General features: G+C 42.0%; 1 protein-coding gene across 10 annotated transcripts in view; it reads left to right on the top strand.

Moving 5' to 3' along the window:
* Positions 1-743: 743 nt before the first annotated feature.
* The window catches only part of AGRN (agrin), a 719,629-nt gene continuing 696,981 nt past the window's right edge, over positions 744-23,391 (top strand). For 3 of the 10 annotated variants that reach the window (XM_073585333.1, XM_073585332.1, XM_073585329.1), the window contains exons 1-2: positions 744-1,206; positions 19,259-19,520. In XM_073585333.1, the coding sequence (XP_073441434.1) occupies positions 1,009-1,206; positions 19,259-19,520 (460 nt within the window). In that variant the 5' untranslated portion in view covers positions 744-1,008. The remainder of the gene's footprint in view (positions 1,207-19,258; positions 19,521-23,391) is intronic. The other 7 variants (XM_073585336.1, XM_073585334.1, XM_073585335.1 and 4 more) reach the window with 4 other exon arrangements.

Here is a 23,391-nt window from a genome sequence, read left to right as displayed (position 1 = left end):
GAGCCCCTTGGCCAAATCTTCATGTGTTTTAAACAGGGAGAGAGGAGAAAGAAACTTCCTAAACAAGTGAATTATCTCTACAGAAAATAAAACCATAAGCCTTTGGAATTTCAGTGCCTGATCCTTCTTTCCCCAACATCTGCCAGTAGAGAGTCAAGAAGCCCGCTACACATTAGATGGTCAGCCGGTCATCTAATGTGTTTAGGCACCTTAAGACCAATACCATGCCAAAATAATTCAAATAATCTAAGTATGTTTTTAGAATGTGGGAGGAAATTAGAGAAAATATAGACTCAATACAATCATTAGATGTTTAGTCTGATCACAGTTTCTAATTTTACACATTTATAGAAAAGCACTCTGTTTTGTAGAGTTGAATAGTAACGATGCTTGTAAATCCAGCATCCTCCCTATTGAATGCATGCCTGCAGTGCAGATACAGATTGCCCTTCCTCACTATTCTTCCTCCCAATGCAGTCCCCTGAGCGCTGGGATCTAAGCCAACATATTCAGAAAAGACTTCACTTGCAGCAACAGCATTGTTGCATGTGTACCTTTAACAGGCAGATCACGTTGTGCTCCCGATTATCCATTAACCTGATTTGAGCCGCATTTCCTGGAGGTGGCGTTTTGCTATACTTTTCCCCTAAGAGCTATACGTTAAGGAAAGCGGAATCAAACCCAGTTGGAAGGGAGAACAGGGCCACCACTGACACCCCCCTCTTGTGCTGATCAGCAATTCCGATTGCATGCAAATCCCCCTCAGCCCTTGTGAAGAAGACCTCACATCACTCCCTTTGCAGAGTAGCACTAATATCTCCTCCCTCCCCCTCCCCCTCCTCCTGAGTGGGTTTGTCTTTTCTCTCTAAGTGGAAAGGTTTTCCTTGCTGTTACAGCAGCAGAGCCAGGGGGAAGCCCTTGTACCAGTGGACATTTTTTGGTGAGCAGCCCTCACCTTTTCTTCCTCCTCTGGTCTCCTTTGCCTTGGATGCACTCTTCCCTTTGGACATGGGGAGAAGGTGGAGGGCTTCAGCCATGCCTCTGTGGACTTTAGCAGTACTGGTGGCTGCGCTTCTGGGGAACAGCAAGGGACATTGTCCTGAGAGAGAGTTGGAAAAGAGAGAAGAGGAGGCAAATATTGTGCTCACCGGGACAGTGGAGGAGATTCTAAATGTGGACCCTGTGCACCACACCTACTCCTGCAAGGTAAAATCGGGGCGAGGGAGTTCAAACTTCTCCAAACTAGTAAAATGGCTTCATTGAACGATTAGATTACAAAGCATCATGACTGCAAGCCGGTAGCCTGTGCACCAGTTGTCTGTGACAGCAGCCACATTAACCGATTAAACAAGGGCACATGGTTACCGGCCCGTCCACAAGTATGTTACACTATATATTATGTGTTACATATGAACGTATAAATATGTATACAATGTCATAAATCACTTGTTGCTTTGTCTGCCATTGATACAATGAAATAACTCCATCCTAATCTCATTGCCAACCTGCTGGCATCCTTGTTACAGCAGTGAAGAAGTTAACCATGATGCCTTCCCATGTAATGTATCAGATATTGTGAATACTTTCTACATTGTTTCCACCGGGCAGACCTTGGTTCAATTTACATGGTGGCCTGAGGCTCAGAAGGAATGGTCTTTGATGATTATGTGGCGGCACTAAGATCATTTCCCTAGTCCTGGGAACATAGGGAAAACCTAAAGTTTCTTTTGACCCCCCCAAGGCCTTTTCATTGTTATCAGTAGTTACTTGGCAAGAAAAAAAAGTTTTCTCAAGCAGGTGCAGGGAATAGGAAACAGGCTACAGACAAGAAAGATGGTAAAATATAACCTAAATGTAATATTGTTTTGTCTGGAGAAGTGATAAGAATCTAACAGAAGAATCATATTTTAGTGGAATTATGACCGGTACCATATGTCACGCTGTATCATTTCACCCGCTCTGGTTTATGATATATTTAGTTTAAGATTGGTATTGTCATATAGCTTCCAAATACCATAGTTCAAAGGTGGCCTCACCTCCTGGCCGCTCCTTTAAGACCTATCTGCATTTAACTCTTTCCCTCCCGGCTTAGCTTCTTCCATTCATTGAGGATAAAAGTCTGACCGTACAATCATATACTTGTTCCATGCCTCTTTAATAGCATTTATAAGCTCTCTGAGCACTTACCAGCAGCATGAACATGTGTTTTCTGTTGTGATTCCACACAGAAGCGTGTAATTTTGATATTTTTAGCTGACTGAACATTTAAGTTTAAAGGATTTCTGTCCATCATATCTTCCCACCATGCAGCCTACAGTCTGTTATTAGGGTTTCAGAACTTTATAGACAAAATGACCATTTGGTAAATACATCTATTTCAGCAGCTTTGTATTTCGAACACTTGCAGTTATTGAATTCCCAAGGCTGGCCTCAGGCGGCATTTTTTTTCCTTTCTGAGTTTTAAGACTGTAGTTGAGATTCTTGATCAGTGCAGAACTCATGTCTGAAAGATTACAGCGGACTTAACCCATTGCAGCAATGAAGGAATGTGTCTGTGCATGCTTGCCATTTTGAAGATTTTAGCAACTAGAAAAAAAAAAAGATTTATTGCTAGCAAACAAGTTTCTTCTTGTCACTAATGTGGGACAAATCAATAGGAAATCTGAAAGGATTTAATGGCTGCTGAGTATCCTAATGAGTCCCAGGCTAGGGAACAAATTAGACCAGAATTAAGGGTTTTGGCTGCCATCAAGTTTTTCAAAGAAGAGAAGCAAAGGCGTTAACTTAAAAAAAATCTTTGAAGTGGAATATCTGGTATATTGAATCTCATAACTGATGTAAATTACTTTGAAAGCAGCTCCCACTTAACCAACCTATGGACTCTCGACATGTTTACATAAACTGATTATTTGCAAATAAATATTCTGATGATTGCTCATTCCCAATTATCATTACATCTAATTGGGCCTTTAAAACAGTTTTCTATGTGTTTTTAAAAAACTGATTATTGCACTTTTCAATAACTGAGAATTGCCAGAAAGTGAAAAAACTGTGAGGTTTTTATATTAGGGCCTCAACTTGATGCCAGAACAAGAGTGCCATAGGAGTAATAGATTTACATCCCTGGTTTGGAAGTGGCCGTATGGCGTTGGAAATGCCACCCATTTCATTGGGACTGTACTCTCTGTGTGAGTTTTGTGACCATTTGCTCTGGGCAGGATTGTAATATACGGTGAAGAAGAGCCTGAACTGGGCCCCAAATATTATCCTCTCTGCTTCTTGTTGATACCATTACTGTAAAAATATATTTGGTAGTTCAGGGACTCTGTTCAGGTTTTTCATGGAGGTCAATAAGTTTAAAGTTATGCATCAGGGCATCATTAGATGTTCCAGCCAATGGATACCTACGAACATTGGCTTCTAACGTGTCTCATCAAAATGTCAGACAACTTTAGTAGAGTGTCCCATTGAAGAAAACATTAGATTACCGCTTATCCTGTAATAATGCTATGGTAGAATTAATGGCAATCATCTGTCATAGCCTAAAGGTCCCCATCCACAAAAGATAGCAGTTGGGTGAATAGTTGTTCAGCTGACGGATATCTCCCCCGAGTCCACTTTCCTGTTTCCTCTATGAATGAGCACTTCGCTCTATAAGTTAGTTACCTTGATGCGAGCTAAAAGGATCTACCAGTGGTTAATACTGCAGTCTTGCAGCGCTGGGGTCCTGGGTTCAAATCTCACCAAGGACAACATCTGCAAGGAGTCTATGTTCTCCCCGTGTTTGTGTGGGTTTCCTCGGGTACTCCGGTTTCATCTCACTCCAAAGATAGGGAATTTAGATCGTGATCCCCATTGGGGACAGCGATGTCAATGTCTGTAAAGCGCTATGGAATTAATGGCGCTATATAAATGAGTAAAATAAAAATAAATAAATTGGAATTCCAACATGATGATCCTTCACTCACCCAACATCAACTGTTGTGGGAAAGGTGGACAATCCTCATACACATTAGACTGTTAGAAAATCCCACTGATATTGATGGGTTCAGTCAACTTTAGTTTAGTCTAATGTGAATGGAGGTGGTTAGCCGTGTTCACAATTTTTATAAGGAATGACAGATTAGTTTATGCATATATCTATGGCTATCGCTTGCTGTTATATCACTATTGGTTAGATGCTATTGCAGTGGAGTTGGGGCATCATGGGACGTTGGTTATCCTAATACTATGTTCAGCTGGTGATAATGTTCATTATGGGTCTGGTTTGTCTTTTACTCTGGTGGTGTGTGGTCAGATGTTGCATCTGAGTGGTTAGAATACAACATTTACTAAGCAGATAATTGACATTCCAGAGTTAAGAGTGGAAGTGAAAGAAAATTAAGAGTAAAGACAATGATAAATGTATCGAAGAGTAAAGGTTAATAGACTGAATGAAGCAGATTGCCTTTATGGTAATTCTAGGTAGGCAGCTGTAATGTGTTATGTATCTTAGGCTACATCCTTATCAGTTAGTTTGACGCACTCCTTAGTTGAACAAAGAAGGTTTGAAGGTATGAACCTAAGGCGCTGAAAGTCCTGCAACGTGCAACGGAAATGAGTGAAGTGTTACCAGCAAACTCATTCATCCCCGCTTGTGGGTGTGGTATTTGGCATCATTTTGCAGTCACAATGGAGGACCAAGCCTTTTAAGAATTGATTTAGGCTTGTTCAATAAGTCATTAAGAGTTATTCTACAGCACTTCAGCATTGATGAAGAACATGGTTCCCATGATGTTACCAATACTTGTGCACATTTCTTGGCAATTGGAAGGAATAGTATACTTATCCTCATCATTAGAATAGGACGTGTACCTGACACTTGCCGATCATGAACGCAACTGAAGGTATATGGGGTAGTAACATCATTGCAACCGCTCATTACCATTGCAGAAGTGATAATATCTTGCTGCCCATTATTGGCATGTGAGGCTGACCCACAGGTACCACTAGAGGTTTCTCTAGAACATACTGCACCTGCACCTGCCAATGTTACAAGTACAGGTACGGGATGGAAGTTGGATATAAGCCATTTGCTGTACCCATGTCTCGGCCACAGGACTACCTGTGCTGCATTACAGCTTCTGTTCATCACTATCTCAAAATGTTCAGTTATTGTGAGCTACATAATTTCTGCAGCTCAAGGAAGCTGCAGAGGACACACAGGTCAGACTTGTACTTGTACTAGTACCTACTGCTGTTTAGTAGTTGGACCTTTTGTTTGGCAGAACTTAGATCATAAAGTTGAAGTTTGCATATTTTTATATCAAGTTCTTCTAAGCCACAGTATAATTGATTACGTCACAATATGAATATTAATAGAATATATATATGCAAGTACGCAAGTACCCAATACGACATATATGTAAGCCCCGAGGAGATATAGCTTTATCAATGTGTATTTTTGTTTAGAGCTACTGATCATGGGAGTAATGCCTCATTTCAATGTGCTGTCCGCGTCTGTTATACAACTGCTGATTGGCTACATACAAGCCTATAGTTGGTGATTCAATGGCTTGGTGACACAGCCAACAAATGGTCTATCTGCATGGAATGGTCATTAATACAATCATTCTCTGCCCATCGAATATTGTGTACTCTGCAGCACAATTTCCTGTTTTCGTCGGTGGATGTGCTAGCAATAACTATTATTTTTAAACCAGCTTAAAAATGATTGCTCCTGATGCATGAGCTTTTTGCTCATTTGTTGAGTGTATGCCGGTTTTAGACAGACAATATGGAGCCGGTATTTCTAAGAATGCTTGTCTCCCTATTATTGGCTGATCCAAATGAGCCATAACTATAGGTGCAGCAAAGATTACACTTCCCTCCAGACCTTGAGTACCTGTCAAAATCATAGGAGGACACCTGTGCCTTAAATGTCTCGTGAAAGCTAAAGAAGCCTAGTTCAGCCTTTCATTTTATACCCCACAGTATTCTAATAGATGATATATGAATGGTTATAAGTAGGTTTGTAGTTATTCTCTGTTAAATAAACTTTTATCAAGCTCTCCCTGTATCTTGTGGGCATTAGGGCAAGGAGAGGAAATGGCACAAACTGTGAATGTCTGTGCAGATACTCATCATGCTGAGTCACAAAAGGTGAAAATGCTTTTTGTGCCTATTCTTCAGCTGCGTACTCTTCCCCTAGAGCATCATTTTATTATCCCGTACAAATAAACTGAAAAACAGAACTGACCCAGAACAAGAGGAAAATTGTTTGCGTTTGGCGGTTTCCAGACTATACCCTCACAGTTGATGTCAGGGAAAAGACGGATCGGGCATGTTGGATTTGAATATCTGATCCTATTGTTCCTAATAATCTTTATATAGCGCCAACATATTCTGCAGCGCTTTACAGTTCCTGGGGAAGATAAGCCTCTGCCAAGTCAGTGAATGGATGACAACTTTTCAAGGCATATAGCTACCTTTATAATTAGCAAATTTAGCGCCTAGCGTTTCTAAATAATCTTAAAAACAGATCCTAAATTTTCATCTGGAATTAGGCCCACTACCAGACATCTGTTTTGACTACTCCACCAATTTAGTCAACCCTGATTGCCAAGCTGTACAATAGAGGAAACTGACTTTAGGAGAAACGCTTTAAAAAACAAAAATTAAACAATTACCAACAAAGAGAATTCTTTAATTTGTCCTTCAGTAGATGTTGCTCTTATGGCCACCCAAAGAGTTTCCCACTAGTGATGGGATAAGCTGTTATTCGAGCTTACCTGGATGCTGAGTGTCTTTGGCATCCTTGAAAAATGTGTCCCCAAGGCTTCATGTCATGCGGCTGTTCGGATTGCTTGTTTGGTAGGCAATTCCTATGTGTGTTGCACCTGTCGAACAGCCATGAGACATGCTTCCGCGGGGACTGGAACATATTTTTCAAGCACGCCAAATTCACTCGGTTAGCACCAGAGCATGCTTGGATAACACCTTATCCCAGTACTTTCGCTCATCACTATTCACCACCAACCTTTTATAGCGCTTGAGAAGACATACACCAGTCATGTGCTGAGATTAGGATTTTTGAGTGCCCCCATCAAATAGCTCCCTCCTAAAAAATCATCCCATTTTATCCTTGCTACCATATTGCTCACTTACCATTTCATAACTAGAAAGTCGGGCATAGCTTTGGGGACCACATTGGTTTGTTATCTGTCATGGCTTTAGAAAAGTGTCTGGCTGTGCCAAAAACCAAATAGAAAACCAATTGTCTCATTAGGAAATGACCCATTGTTATACAGTTTACACAAAAAAAGTAATTATTTTTTCATTTTGGCAATTTGTTTTATAGATCACAATTTGTATTTAAAAAGTAATTTGAAATATTGCATTTTTCACACTAGCTGCTGAGACTATTTTAGGCTCCTGCATCCTGTTCTTTTCAGAGGTCTTTTCAGTAGTCTCATTATCATACCAGGTAATGACAGGTAGAATGTCAATATACAAGTGATAACACATGATGCACCAATCAAAATAGGTGATGCCATAGCTGACCCTGCTTCCCCTCCTTTCAAAATGACATTTGCACATGCTCATTTGATGCTTCAATACAAAAGTGCCTTTATACACAGGAGAGCTGTACTTAGTATGCAGTGTCTGTATATAGGTAATACAGTGATCACAGTGACATTATACACAGGAGCTCTGTATATAGTGTATAAGGTAAAGGTAATACAGTGATCACTGGTGACATTGTACACAGGACCGCTGTATATTGTATACAGTGTATAATATCAGTAAACAGGTAACACTGACTAACCAGTGACATCTCTAGGTGAAGTCCTTAATCTTCGCTTTTAATCTTCATCCAGCACAGACCGCCGTCACTTCCAGCCAGGGCTCGTCTCTGCAGGAAATAACAGTTATCTAGAGCACCGCTTCCAAAGCACATTACTTAAGAAAAAAAGACAACAGTGTTGCTCTGTACAGTAACAGGACGCCCACCCATTTAAAACAGTATCATCAAAAAATAAAATAAATACATCACTGCAGTAATATCTCTTAATTAGCCCCTATGGTAATGATATCCCCCACCCTTGCCCCCATATGTCTCATTCCTGGCTCCAGCCATATGTTCTCATATCCTGACCCCATATGATCTCCCCATCCTGCCCCAACTGTCCCATGATCCTGCCTCATGATCCTGCCCTATCTGCCCCATCATATCCATCCTGTCCCATGATCATGCCCCATCTGTCCCATGATCCGGTATAACGCGGTGTAACACAGTCCATTAACGCTGCCATTGACCCCCATTATGTGGCGCATCGTGACCCATGCCGTAAAGCGGCACGCGTTTGCGATGTGCCGTCATTCACTTACGAGGCCTCGGACGCGGGCTGCAGCGTCTGAGGCTCCGTCACTGCTAGCTCTGATGAATCATCAGCGCTAGCATTATAGCATAACGCTTATCTCGTTATGCTATAGCGTTAACGCAGCCCATCAACGCTATGCGTTGAACGGGCTGTGTTAATGCTATGTGAACCTGGCCTTAGAGTACAGCCTTTTCTTTCCTTTTCTTTATTTTTTCCTTGTTTATTTTTTTGGCAGTTGTATTCTTCAAGGTCTTATGCCAAAGTTGAGAAAGTATAATTTAGTGAAAGGTTGTTTTCCCCCACTGTGGAGGTCATTCATACCAGGAGAACAGAACACAAAATACTATTTACAGAGTGCAAACATTAGCTCAGTGATGTATGCAATAGCACTGTGATCTTTTGTCAAATCTGCCAACATTTATAGAAGAAAGTTGGTGACCCCCACCTCGCCTTTTTTTTGTATAATACACTGTGATCTGTCTAATAGTGCCTCAATTTTTTGTTGGTTTTTTTTAAGAGTTTTGTACTAAACCCATTTTGGATCTAAAAATCAACATTTGCCTAAACTAAAGCCCCCGTCACACACAGCGATCTCGCTAGTGATATCGCTGCTGAGTAAAGGGGGTTTTACACTAAGCAATATCGCTAGCAATATCGCTAAAGCGTCACTGGTTTTGTGACGTTATAGCGATATTGCTAGTGATATCGCTATGTGTGATACTTACCAGCGACCGCCTCCCCAGCTGTCCATCGCTGATCGCGCGAGAATGTCCGGCTTCATTTCTCGTCGGGCGCTTCCTGCTGAGACTTCCTGCTGTGACATCCAGCGACGCGTGGAGGCGGGCGGGAGGACGCAGGATCGCTGTGTGTGAATGGTAAGTATCGTGCGCTGCGTCGCTGCTGCATCGCTGTGAGATCTTTCTGTATGAAAGCTCACTAGCGATCATTTAGCGATGCACCAGCGATCCTGACCGGGTCGGATCGCTGGTCGGATCGCTGGTGCATCGCTAAATGTAAAAGGGCCTTTACAAGTTTTGTGACGCAACAGCGATTTCACCAGTGAGATTGCTGTGTGTGACACTTCTCAGTGACCGGCCCCCCTGCCGGGTATCGCTGATCGTCCTGGAATGGCCAGGACATTTTTTTGATCGCTGGTCTCCCGCTGGCCAGCACGTATCGCTGCGTGTGACAGGCGGGAGACCAGCGAGCTGGCGCTGGTAACTAAGGTACACATCGGGCTTCTAAGTGGCGCTTAGCACTTAGAAACCCCATGTGTACATTAGTTACCAGCGCGCTGGTGCAGGGAGCTGGTAACCAAGGTACACATCGGGTTTCTAAGTGCTGCGCGCCGCTTAGAAACCCGATGTGTACCTTGGTTACCAGCTCCCTGCACCAGCGAGTTGGTAACTAAGCGATGTGCGTCGCTTGTTACCCATGTGTCGCTGGTGCTGATCGCTGGTGAAGCTGCCTGTTTGGCAGCTCACCAGCGATCATGTAGCGACACACCAGCGATCCTGACAAGGTAATATCATTGTCGGGATCGCTGGTGCGTCGCTATGTGTGACGGGCCCCTTAGATTTGCTGGGAAGTGTAATTCTGGAGTGTGGGTTAATTGCCATATGTTGCTTTAGGAGATTTAAAGCCATGTCTTTATAACATTCATTCATCTTCCATCCTCTTGACTTCTTAAGTGTACAGAAATACTTTTTTATACTTGAGTGCAAGTTCTTTAGTTAAAAGGGCAATTACATTTTGCATCCACTTCGTTTGTATTCCCTCAGTGCATTAAAAATAATAAAAAAATAGGATTCAACTAATCGGGTTAAACGGGTTATCAACTCTATTTAAGGGCTCGTGCAAATGACTGTACTATCGTTCCGAGTGCGATGTGACAAAACATAATGCACCCAGACCAATATTTGTCTATGTAACTGTTCACACGTCCATTTTTTTTCCTCGTACAGAGTCCATCCAATGAAAAAATCTTTGCATCCGATATTTGGGTGGCACCCGACCATGCAAGTCAGTGAATGTTTGGAAATAATCGGACTTTATTTGTTTGACATCAGAGTGCGGGCCGATTTCCACGTGCTGACACAATGGAGATGAAGAATTCTTGTTCTCCATCTCCTCATCTGAGAGAATCGGTCACACTATGCATACACTCTGATCAGAGTTTGATCAGAGTGTCATTTGCATAGTTGGTTTGGATGAAAGAATCCACAGCCATCTGCACCTGCCCTAAATTTTACAAGCTCGTAGGGATGAAGCAAGACCTAAAAAGTAACAAGACATACCATCAGAATATTGCTAAACTGGAAATGTTTACGACCCGATCAGCAGTGCCTTGACCACTAAGGCAACTGATTGGCTGCAGGGTCTAAGGATTGGTCATCACTTTTAGCCCTGCTGAGACTGTCTATGCAATGACGCTGGAGCAGGGGCAGATTCTGATGATCAGTATGGTTTTCCACACACCCTAGATTCTTTTAAAGCAACCTTTCCCCTTTTTTTTGCCGATTTATATTTAACTGCAGAATAAAATATATTATAGATTTCTTTACTGTGTGTGCTTATGACGATCCAAAGGTCTACATAGGAGTTGTATGCACAATTAGTTTTCCGCAAGTTTATTTGCAAATGATTTTCAGGTTTTTACTTTTAGATGTCAAATATGTCATTGGCATACAAAATAAAAAAAGAACATTTATAAGCAGTCTGAAAGTTTTGTTATCCTTGTTCTTTATACACTGTTATTGTCCTTTATTATTTATATTGTTTTTTGCCTGTTTTCTGACACCACTTAATTCTTCTTCAGTCTGTATGCTGTGTCTGAATCAAACGCCAAGCATAACTTTATAAATAAGAAATGTTCGCAGCCTCAGAGGACAGAACTTCACAATCCCATGTCCTTGACCTAGAAATGAGGGAAGGCCAGATGCATTTATCCAAACTGACTTGGTCTTGATTGTAATAAATGGGCTGTGTCTTGTAATTTTTGCTCTGACCTGCCAATAAAATGGACTAGCAGCAGTTCCTGGCTGTGTGTGGAAACAGTGCAGTGGTCTGTGGTCAGAAAGTTACCAAAATTTATTAGGCCAGGTTCACATAGCGTTAATGCAGTCCGTTCAACGCATAGAGCTGACGGACTGCATTAATGCTACTCCCTAACGTTATGCGATCGTGCTAGCGCAGCCTCACCATCTGCGCTAGCAGTGACAGACCCCCGAATGCTGCAGACCGTGTTCGAGGGTCCATCACAGAATGACGGCACATCGCTAACGCATGCTGCTTATGACATGTGTTAGCTATGCGCGGTAATGGCAGCGTATGACAGCGTTAACGGATGTGTTTCATCTCGGCAGTGTAGCGCAATCCGTTAAACGGACTGCGTAAACGCTATGTGAACCCAGCCTTACTGTGGTTTTCCCACCATATGCACCCACAACTAACATCGTACAAAATATGCTGCTATTCTGAAGTCTTTAACCTCTTCGCGACCGCCCACAGTAGATAAACGTTGGCGCTTGCTGGGCTTTGTGCAGCGCCGACGTTTATCTACTGTCGGCGGTTTTGTGCCCCCCGGGACCCCCTCATACCTTATAACGCGGGGATCCCGGTGCACAATGCATGCTGGGACCCCAGACGTCATCGAGACCTGATTGGTTCAGGTCCTGATGACGTCGCGTCACAGCAGCCAATGAGAGAGCTCGCTGAGGAAAGCTGCTTGTTTCCCGGCGATCTCCCTCATTATAACGCGACTTCTCCTGACCTCCTCTGAGCTCATGCTGACAGATGAGCAGAGGTGAAGCAGCGTTACAGTGTGACTAGATCGCTGCCTGGCACAGCTGATCGCTGCCTGGCACAGCTGTGTCAGGCAGCGATCTTGTCACACAGTAACGCTGCTTCACCTCTGCTCATCTGTCAGTGTGAGATCAGAGGAGAAGTGGCGTTACTATGTGCCGGGCAGCGATCTTGTCACATAGTAACGCTGCTTCTCCTCTGATCATCTGCCAGTGTGAGATCAGAGGAGAAGTGGCGTTACTATGAGTCAAAAATACAAAAAATAAAAAACACAAAAATAAAAAAAAAGTAAAGAAAAAAAAAGCAGGTAGGCAGGCTAGAGGCTAGGTCTAGGGTTAGGTCTAGGGTTAGGGCTAGGGTTAGGGTTAGGGCTAGGGCTAGGGTTAGGGCTAGAGTTAGGGGTGTGTTGGGGTTAGGGTTGGAATTCGAATTGGGGGTTTCCACTGTTTAGGTACATCAGGGGCTCTGTAAATGCAATATGACGCCCGCAGACCATTCCATCAAAGTCTGCATTCCAGAACGTCACTACTTCCCTTCCGAGCCCCACCGTGTGCCCAAACAGTGGTCCCCCCCACATGTGGGGTACCAGCGTACTCAGGACAAATTGGACAACAACTCTTAGGGTCCAATTTCTCCTGTTACCCTTGTGAAAATAAAAATTGGGAGCTAAAAGATCATTTTTGTGGAAAAAAAATGATTTTTTTATTTTCACGGCTCTACATTATAAACTTTAGTGAAACACTTGGGGGTTCAAAGTGCTCACCACACATCTAGATAAGTTCCTTGGGGGGGTCTAGTTTCCAAAAAGGGGTCACTTGTGGAGGATTTCCACTGTTTAGGCACATCAGGGGCTCTGCAAACGCGACATGACACCCGCAGACCATTCCATCAAAGTCTGCATTCCAAAACGTCACTACTTCCCTTCCGATCCCCACAGTGTGCCCAAACAGTAGTTTTCTTCCACATATGGGGTACCAGTGTACTCAGGACAAATTGGACAACAACTTTTGGGGTCCAATTTCTCCTGTTACCCTTGTGAAAATAAAAAATTGGGGGCTAAAAGATCATGTTTGTGGAACAAAAATGATTTTTTATTTTCATGGCTCTACGTTATAAACTTCTGTGAAGCACTTGGGGGTTCAAAGTGCTCACGACACATCTAGATAAGTTCTTTAAGGGGTCTAGTTTCCAAAATGGGGTCACTTGTGGGGGTTTCCACTGTTTAGGCACATTAGGGACTCTCCAAATGCGACATGGCGTCCTATCTCAATTCCAGCCAATTCTGCATTGAAAAAGTCAAACGGCACTCCTTCCTTTCTGAGCTCTGCCGTGTGCTCAAACAGTGGTTTAGCCCCACATACGGGGTATCGGCGTATTTGGGAGAAATTGCACAAAAAATTTTGTGGTTCATTTTCTGTTTTTACACTTGTGAAAATAAAAAAAATGGTTCTGAAGTAAAATGTGAAAAAAAGTTAAATGTTTATTTTTTCCTTCCACATTCCATTCATTCATGTGAAACACCTGAAGGGTTAATAAACTTCTTGAATGTGGTTTTGAGTACATTGAGAGGTGCAGTTTTTAGAATGGTGTCACTTTTGGGTATTTTCTGTCATATTGACCCCCCAAACTCACTTCAAATGTGAGGTGGTCCCTAAAAAAAATGGTGTTGTAAATTTTGTTGTAAAAATGAGAAATCGCTGGTCAACTTTTAACCCTTATAACTTCCTAAAAAAAAAAAATTATGTTTCCAAAATTGTGCAGATGTAAAGTAGACATGTGGGAAATGTTATTTATTAACTATTTTGTGCAATATCACGCTCTGATTTAAGGGCATAAAAATTAAAAGTTTGAAAATTGCAAAATTTTCAAAATTTTTGCCAAATTTCGATTTTTTTAACATAAGCGCAGTTCATATCTAAGAAATTTTACCACTATCCTGAAGTACAATATGTCATGAGAAAACAATGTCAGAATCCGCAGGATCCGTTGAAGCGTTCTAGAGTTATGGCCTCATAAAGTGACACTGGTCAGAATTGAAAAAATTGGCCTGGTCACGAAGGCAAAAACAGGCTCAGGCGCGAAAGGGTTAATCCTGCCCTGACTGTAGAGTTGCTGTGACGTGGTGGAAACTCTTCTGCTTTTGTTTGTTCTGTTTGTTTGAGTATTGTCTTACCCACAAGATCTTACCATCAATACAGGATTTATTTGTATTTGGTGCTCTTTAGAAATATGTATATATTTAGGCCAAATCAAATGTTATCCTTTATGACTTTATCCTCATAAAAAATAATGCATAAATACTTTAAATACGTTGTCAATCTTTGGGGGAATTATATTTGTTGTCTTACAGTTTTAGGAAGGTGTGAAACAAATTGTCACAAAGAATTGTTTAAAAAATATAATTGTTAATAGTTTATTTTATGAATTAACAGAATGTAAAGTGAATGAACAAAAGAGAATTCTAGATCACATCAATATTTGGTGACTGCCTTTACCTTTTAAATTAACATCAATTCTTCTCTGTACACTTGCACAGTTTTTTAAGTAACTTGTCACGACATGTGACTGGCCCGCGTGGCGCGACCTAATACGGTTCGATCACCCGAGAACTCCAGACCCCAGCAGCACAATTCCACTGGATGTTTTTGGTGGACACCCATACATACTCGTTCACACACAGGTCCGAACCTGAACGTTTATTGCCATGCACACGTTTTCCACAAGATGGTGAACTCTTTAAGGAACTTACAACAGAGGTATCCCCCTGTGTCACCACAATCAGACCCCCACAATTCAGAGAGGGTTAAACAAAACAACACTTAGCTTTCTCTGCTGCCAATGCACCGTGCAGCAGAGTAAGGCTCCTGAACTCAGCTTTCAGCAGAATCACCACTGCTCCAGAAAGCTCCTCTCTTCAGCAGAACCACCACTCCCACCTTCCTATATAAGGTCACCTGGTGCATCAGCTGATTGTTGGTTATGACAGGTATGACAGGTCCTTTTTGTATACCAACCGTGGTGAAGACTGGAGCTACCTGGTGCAGTGGTGGTTCTGAAGAGAGGAGCTTTGTGGAGCAGTGGTGATTCTGCTGAAAGCGGAGTTCAGGAGCCTTACTCTGCTGCACGGTGCATTGGCAGCAGAGAAAGCTAAGTGGTGTTTTGTTTAACCCTGTCTGTTGTATCTCCAGTTGGTGTTTTATTAGTGCAGCGGTGGTACCAGTGTCTGCACTTACCAATTCCATAGTGAGGGATAGGTGCAGGGTAAGTAAGGGACAAGGTATCCTGCTCGGCGACTATTTGAAGGAAGCCGTAGTGGGACATCAGGCAGGGCTGTGGAGTCGGAGTCGTGGAGTCAGAGTCGGTATAAAATGGACCGACTCCAACTCCTAAAATATATAATAAATTGGGTACAGTAGTTCAATGCAGAATGTGCTGAATATTTTTTCATAGGAATGTGGAAAAGTTATGAAATCTCTATATATAAAACTGAATGTATGTGTGTATCACCAACCAATCACGAAGCATCTTTCATTTCACCAGAGCTGTTCAAAAGAAGCTGAGCTGTGGTTGCTTGCAAGGAAAACTGTTGCTCATAGCAACCAATCACTAAGCATCTCTCATTTCACCAGAGCTGGTTAAAAGGAGGTGAGCTGTGATTGGTTGCTATGAGCAAGTTTTCCCACTTGACAACACCTCAGCAGACACTGACATGGTGGGAGAAATCTAGCATCCCCGGGAACATAAGCTCCCAGCCATTGTCTGCCCCCCTGAAAGTAGCAGCGAGCACATGACAGAAATGAATCCCCCTCCCGTTCCCATATACCCATCACACATCCTCCACCCCATAGGCACATCTTCCCTCTTAAAGGGATCATTGGTATTGAAGTCAGAGCCAATCCCTCAGCGCTCTGGTTCTGACCCCAGGCGTCTCTTAAAGGGATCATTGGTATGGAAGTTAGCGCAATTCCACTAAGTGCTCTGGTTCTGACCCCAGGCCTCTCTTAAAGGTATCCTCGTAATGGAAGTCAGGACTGTTCCACTCAGCTCTGTGGTTCTGACCCCAATGTCTCTTAAAGGGATCATTGGTATTATATAAATAAAAATTATTATTATTATTGGTATGGAAGTTAGGGCAAATCCACACTGCGCTTTGGTACTGACCCCATGCCTTTCTGAAAGGGATCTCTGGTATGGAAGTCAGGGCAATTGCCTTCAAATGCTCTGGTACTGACCCCAGGCTCTCTTAAAGGGATCTCCTGTATGGAAGTTAGTGTAAATCCCTCAGCGCTCTGATTCTCACCCCAGGTTTCTATTAAAGGGATCATTGTATGGAAGTCAGGACAAATCCACTCAGCGCTCTGGTTCTGACGCCAGGCCTCTCTTAAAGGGTTCCCCGGTATGGAAGTTAGGACCGTTCCACTCAGCGCTCTGGTTCTGATGACAGGCTGATGGGATGATGTGGGATATTAGAGGTAGTAGCCCCGTGGCTCTGGCTTATGGGATGATGTGGGATATTAGGGGTAGTAGTCCGGTGGCTCTGTCTGCCGGGATGATGTGGGATATTAGGGGTAGTAGTCCAGCGGCTTAGTGGTAGTTGTCCGATGGCTCTGGCAGATGGGATGATGTGGGATATTGGGGGTAGTAGTCCAGTGGCTTTGACGGGATGATGTGGGATAATAGAGGTAGTAGTCCGGTAGCTCTGGCTGAAGGGATGATGTGGGATATTATAGTGAGTGTGGCTATGCGGACTGGGCGGGGCTCTGCACTCAGATAGATATATAATTATAATTTGTCATAACTAACCGTAGTTACTATCCCCGAGCAGCGCCGGCCCCTTCAGCTCGTGTCCTATAAATGGCTGTTCTATTCCTGATCTAAGGCTACATTCACACACAGCGTTTTTGCTGCGTTTTTTGAGGATACATTTTTCAGCTGCAAAAGCAGATCAGCTTTTTAAAAAAACCGCATCACTTGAAAGGTTTTTGAGCTCATAGATAATGTTTTCAAAAGCAGATTAGAAATATGCTCTATCTATCTATCCATTTATCCATATCTGTCTATCCATATCTTATCTGTACCAAAAAGAATGAAAGCCGGGTAGCACACAGACTAACACTCCTTTATTTTTATTTTTTTAGCACCAGTCAGGTACACCTCATAGCTGCCCAAAAGGACAGGCATTGCTCGTCTTCAGTAACACATCAACATCAATTGATAGTTGGAATAAATAGACTGCATTCATCACCACATCTTAAGGTGCAGGCTTTATTTTCAAGTGTAGGGGTGTGCAGTATGAGGTTCTGCAGCAGCTGAGGTGTGCAGTATGAGGTTCTGCGGAACAGTATGTGGTTCTGCCCCCCCTAGGTTTGATCCTGGCTACGCCCATGGTGTGAATGTAGCCTGAGGATCTAGGCTTTGTTTTAGCTGAGATAAGTCAGTGCTGCACTCCAGCACCAGTGAAGCTCCTCTACAGACAAGGGTACAAAGTAAATATGTTCTATCTAAATATCTTGATTATTGTATCATAAAAATGAATAAATGTCTGATGTTCATTGTACTACAATAAATTTTTCACTTAAATATAAGCAATATATGTCAGAGTTGAAGTCGGTGTAAGGGAAATTGAGGAGTCGGAGTCGCAGGTTTGGCTTACCGACTCCACATCCTTGACGTCAGGTTAGTCCAGGACTCGGCCGCAGCAGAGTGCAGGAGGTGTCCCTTTCCCAGTTCCCTATAGCAGGGCCCACCGTTGTAATTGTGTCCCCGGTGCCCCCTTCTTTGTCTTGTTTGGTGACCAACCGGTCATTGGGTCGCGTCACGCAGGGCCAGTCACATATCGTGACAGAACTTAGCCAAGAGGTTTCTCCAAACATCTTGGAGAACACAGATTTTCTGTTGATGTTGCGTGTGCAAATCCTTTTGTCTCTTTGTGTAATTCCAGGCACACTAGGTGATATTGAGGTCAGGGCTCTGTGGGGCCAAATCACTTCCAAGAAAACTTTTTCTTTACGTTGAAGATAGTCCTTACTGACATTGGTTGTATGTTTGGGGCTGTTGACTTGCTGCAGAATAAATTTGGAATTGACTAGACACCTCCAAGAAACTATCTTCAGTGTAAAGAGGATCAAGGAGTCGTGGAAATGATAATACGACCCCCCCACAGACAAGAGAGCCCTGATCTCAACCTCATCCAGTCTTAAGATTGCATGAGACAAAAGGATCTCGACAAGCGACATCTTCAGAAGATCTGTAGTTAATTCTCCAAGATGTTTAAACAACTTCCTCCGGAGTTACTTCAGAAACTATAAGTGTACCTAGAATAAGTGATTAAGACAGAGCAGTCACACCAAATATTGATGGGATTTAGATTTCTCTTTTGTTCATTCACTTTCCGTTTTTTGTTAATTGACAAAAATGAAACCATTAAAAGTTCTGTTTTTGAGAGCATTCTTACTTGGCAGAATTTTCCCCCCACCTGCTTTGCACAGTATTTTAAATACAAATTTTTGCAGTTAGGTTTTATAAAAAATGTTGCACCGTTTGCCTTCTATAGCCTCTGTGCTGCACTGTCCATTGTATGAAAATGAAAATTTTTTCACTGAGAATCTGTCAGGCTGAGCAGTATGACTCTTACGGAAAGTTAGCAACTAGTGATGAGCGAGTGTGCTCGGACAAGGTGTTATCCGAGCATGCTCGTATCCTAATTGAGTATTTTCAGCGTGCTCATAAAATGCTCGAGTCGCCGCGGCTGTTCGACAGCCGTAACACATGCAGGGACTCCTTAACAAATAGGCAATGCCTGCAAGTGTTGTGGCTGTTAAACAACCGTGAGACATGCAGCCGTGGTGACTCGAGCATTTTTTTTTACCATGCCGAAAATACTTGATTAGATTACAAGTGTGCTTGGATAATACCTTATCCGAATATGCTCGCTCATCACTATTTGTCTTTTTTGGAGCTCCTCAAAAGCAGGATTATTTTTGCTCAGTATATTATCATTATTTTGCAAGACTAATTGATACATTGATAATATGATGTTAGGGGGATATGATGTCTACATTCACACTAAACTTCTTTAATCTCTTTGTTAGATTAGGGTATGGCGATATCTAAAGGGCAGAGAAATTGTAACCAATGAGATCCTACTGGATGGAGGCAACAAAGTGATGGTTGGAGGATTCGGAGATCCCACTATATGTGACAACCAGGTATCCACTGGAGATACAAGAATTTTCTTTGTCAATCCTGCCCCCCGATACATGTGGCCCCTTCACCGCAATGAACTAATGTTAAATTCCAGTCTAATGAGGATAACGCTAAGAAACCTTGAAGAGGTGGAATCGTGTGTGGAAGGTGAGTGCTTCCATCCATTTGTATCTAATGTTACTAGAAATCTACAGCGCAAAGTTTACACACGTGGTCAAAATTGTTGGCAGAAAAACCCACAATGGTGACAGAAATAACTTAAATCTTACTAAAGTAATAATAAATCCATTATTACAGGTCCATGTTGAGTGTGATGCACACCATGTCACCAAGCAGCACAGTGAGGATCTGTATCACTCTATACAGGCCCACTCACTGATTCCAAGATTGTAGACACATCGCGATTTAACATGTCCCTTTTGTCACATTATTTTCAGGGGTATCATCATTTCTGTCCAGGTCTATTTCGTAAGTTTTATTTTTTAAAAATTCCGTGGAAGCATGGTTGAAAAGCAATGTTTTCATTTGGTCATTTTCATAGATTTTTGATTTATTACTTTTGTCAGATTATTTCTGTGACCATTGTGGTTTTTTCTGTCATTAAACAAGGGGTACCAACAATTTTGACTGTGTGAATACCAAGAACACCAAACTGTGAATTAAACAGTAGGGCTTGTGCACACATTGAAGATTTGGTGCATTTCATGCAAATTTTCTAGAAAAACCTGATGTGATCTTGATCCCAGCAAAGAGAATGAGAAACATGAAATGTTATGCACACGTAGCTTTTCTTAACTTGCAGATTTGGTGCAGGAAATAATCTGCAGCATGTCAGTTCTCTGTGTTTTTGCTCTGCGTTTTTCACCATTCACTTCACTCAAATTAGTCAAAAAGGCCAAGCAAAAACGCACCCAATAAGGGCATTTTTGTAGCTGTGGTTTTCCTGCCAAGAGATGCACAAATCATGCAGAAATTTTACTCAACGTGTTCACATACCCTTAAATGAAAACTACAGGATCTATGTGATCAAACAAGAAATTCTCACAATCCTGTAACTTACAATAGACAGTGTTTTTATTTTTATATTTTTGGCAATTTTTTTCCCGATCTTTATTAGATAACAATATTAGTAATATTGCAATTTTCACCCTGGCGACAGGGGCTTTTTTATACTCTTACTTCCTGTACTTTCAGGAACATTTTTCAGCAGGCTCTTTATCATAAGAGGCAGGACTACACTGACAGTTAACACCTTATACACCACTGATAATACAGGCTTCACCAATCACAATAGATGATATCACAGCTCACCCTGCTCCCCTTCCCTTACAATGACCTTTGCACACGTTCATTAGATGTTTCAGTACAAAATATAGGGTCACTGTTCATTGCAGCTAATGTATATGTGGATTTCCTGAAGCAGGAAGTCTTAAAAAGCCCCAGTGTGAACACTGAAATATTTCTAATGTTTATTTATAATACATTACCTAAAATAGAAAAAAATTCACACATAAACATGATATAAACAATACCTGTAGTTCATTTTCTCATTACACGTTCCTTTAATGAGCCAATAGGATGCCAACTTTCACTGGCTAAATAAACGGGGCTCTTATGTTGGTAACTTATTTTGATGCCCTTTTACATTTTTGTTCTAAATGCTTATTGTATATTATATTTATTTTGAATTTTTTGCACTTTTTATTTTGCACCTTCAACATATCTGCGACATTTAGATGTTCAAAAAAAGATGCCCCCTGTTCCTTTACCATCCCGAATGGAATGCAAAGGTCATTTGGAAGGTTAAGCCTCTATAGTTTCACGGCATTGTGAAATAATGCAGATTATTTTTGCTTGAAACTTTCCTGTTGATTATATTTAAATGTACATCTGGCTTCTGTAATTTCCCTTGCAAAACATGTAATACTCTTGTGCACTTTGTGTGGATTTCATCATTCTAAATCACTATTATATAGAATCTGATCTGTTATGAATGAGTCACCGTAGGAGGCAAAAGCAGAAATACAAGCTAAGTCCAGAAAACCAGAGAAGTTGGCAACTATCAGATTGCAGACCCCTGAACCTATCAACACAACTAGCAGTAGCCGTGGGGGGTTCCTACGATGCCCTAGACCCCTCGATCACAGCCGGAGAATTACATAGGCCTAAAGAAAGAAAGGGGAAATCTAAACTGCCCCAGAGCAGACCCCAAAGCAATAGGCAGCCCCCAACATATAATGACGGTGAAGCAAGATGAAAATACTAACACAGACAGAAAGATAGACAGAAAGATAGACAGAAAGATAGACTGAGCAAAGACGGGGCCCAAAACTACCTAGATAGGAAAGGACAGGAAGGCTGCTGTCTGCAATCTGCCAAAACCCTATCAAAGACATAAGCCAACAAGCTGATATGAAAAAGGCCCTGAAGCAGCTAGGCTTCAAAAACTAAATCAGCACTCAGGTATTTTCAGAAGACAGAGCTAAATGAATTCAGCACACCCCAGCAGGGAATGGCAGAAATCCAGAAAAACAAAGCAAAACCAAGTCAAAGCACCAAAGCAAAAGGCCGAGCAGCAAACCTAGCTTTAGAGGAGCAGGAATTCAGACTGGTCTCCAAGGATCCCACAGAGAAATCACCCGCAGGGCAGAAGGGCGTCGGCAGCCCTATATCCAGTCAGTAACTCCACTCAGCCAGTCATCATCATCAGCCTCAGGTGTTTGATAATCAGGCTCACCACCTTTCTTTACCAGAAGAGGGAGTTCCTTGGGCCTCAGTAATGAAGGGGAAAATGAACTCACAACACTGATCTCTTTCATACATTTTTATTAGGAGGATATGTGGTGGCATTTTTTTTTTAATGTCACCTCTCTACATTGACTGTTATGGTTACATACAGTATGTGCTAGTGTTTCATGTTATCATCCATTTCTGGTTGGGGAGAGGTTGATGAGTGCGTTCTTCAGGATGCTTCATGGGATGTCCAAAAAGTGTGAGTCCTCATAATCTCTCCAATGTCTCTACTTCTGGGACTTACCATAAATATGTATGTGCTTATCTGTGAATTATATAGTTTTATGCGTTACAACACTAAAGATGAGCTAATAGCTCTTCCATCATGCCTGTTAAGGTAAAAACTTGTAGTTCCCAAAGGATAAACTAATGGAGCAACTTTTCTTAGAACTCTCAGTTTTGCTATTCCTTTGTTATTCTTCCTGGAATTGTGTGAAAAAAGTAACAAATGGGTTTTTCTTTGCCCTTGTCCTTACACAGTCTGACCCCATCAACATTGATTGGCATGCCGTATTGACGAGGGGAATGATAACACCAAGTTGTCCTTTTACTTGCACATTTCAACACCAAAATGCAGAGCCGAATATTCCTCTGTATGGGGGAGTTGGGAGAGATGGCTTTTGGCCAAACAATGCGCGCAATAGCTACCTAATGTGTATGATGGGGATCTAAGAAATTATGGCTTTATATACATCATTATCACTGTCCCCATTGAGGCTCACAATCTAAATTACCTTTCAATGTGTATTTGGATTGTGGGAGAAAACCGTAGAACCCAGACAAAATCCATGCAAACACGGGGAGAACATACAAACTGCTTGCAGTGTTAACCATGGTGGTATTTGAACCCATGACCCCAGTTCTGCAAAACTACAGAGGTAACCAGTGAGCCACCATACTGCCATTTGAACTGTTACCCCTATCTAGCAATGCAAATTGCCTGTTCAGAAAGGAAGAGGACTAGCCACCCAAAAAAATAAAGAAACCCGAAAAAAAAGGTCAGTGGTATGAGATAATAATCCCTTTATAGTAATAGGGTATATGGTGGCAACAAAGAGAGCGCGCACTCAATATTAAACCATTATACAATCCCTAAAAGGGAGTATTAGAAAAGAGGTAAAACAATTGGCACAGAAACACCAAGCAAAGATAAGAAGAAATAGTAAAAAATGAGGCAAGGATATAGCATTGACTATACATAACCTTATCCTGTTTGGGTAAGAGA

This window comes from Dendrobates tinctorius, unplaced genomic scaffold, assembly GCF_039654945.1.
Source record: "Dendrobates tinctorius isolate UK_male_01 unplaced genomic scaffold, ASM3965494v1 ptg000086l, whole genome shotgun sequence".
Classification (NCBI taxonomy): Eukaryota; Metazoa; Chordata; class Amphibia; order Anura; family Dendrobatidae; genus Dendrobates; species Dendrobates tinctorius.
Note: the sequence above shows the minus strand (reverse complement) of the source record. Positions and strands in the feature narration are given on the sequence as shown.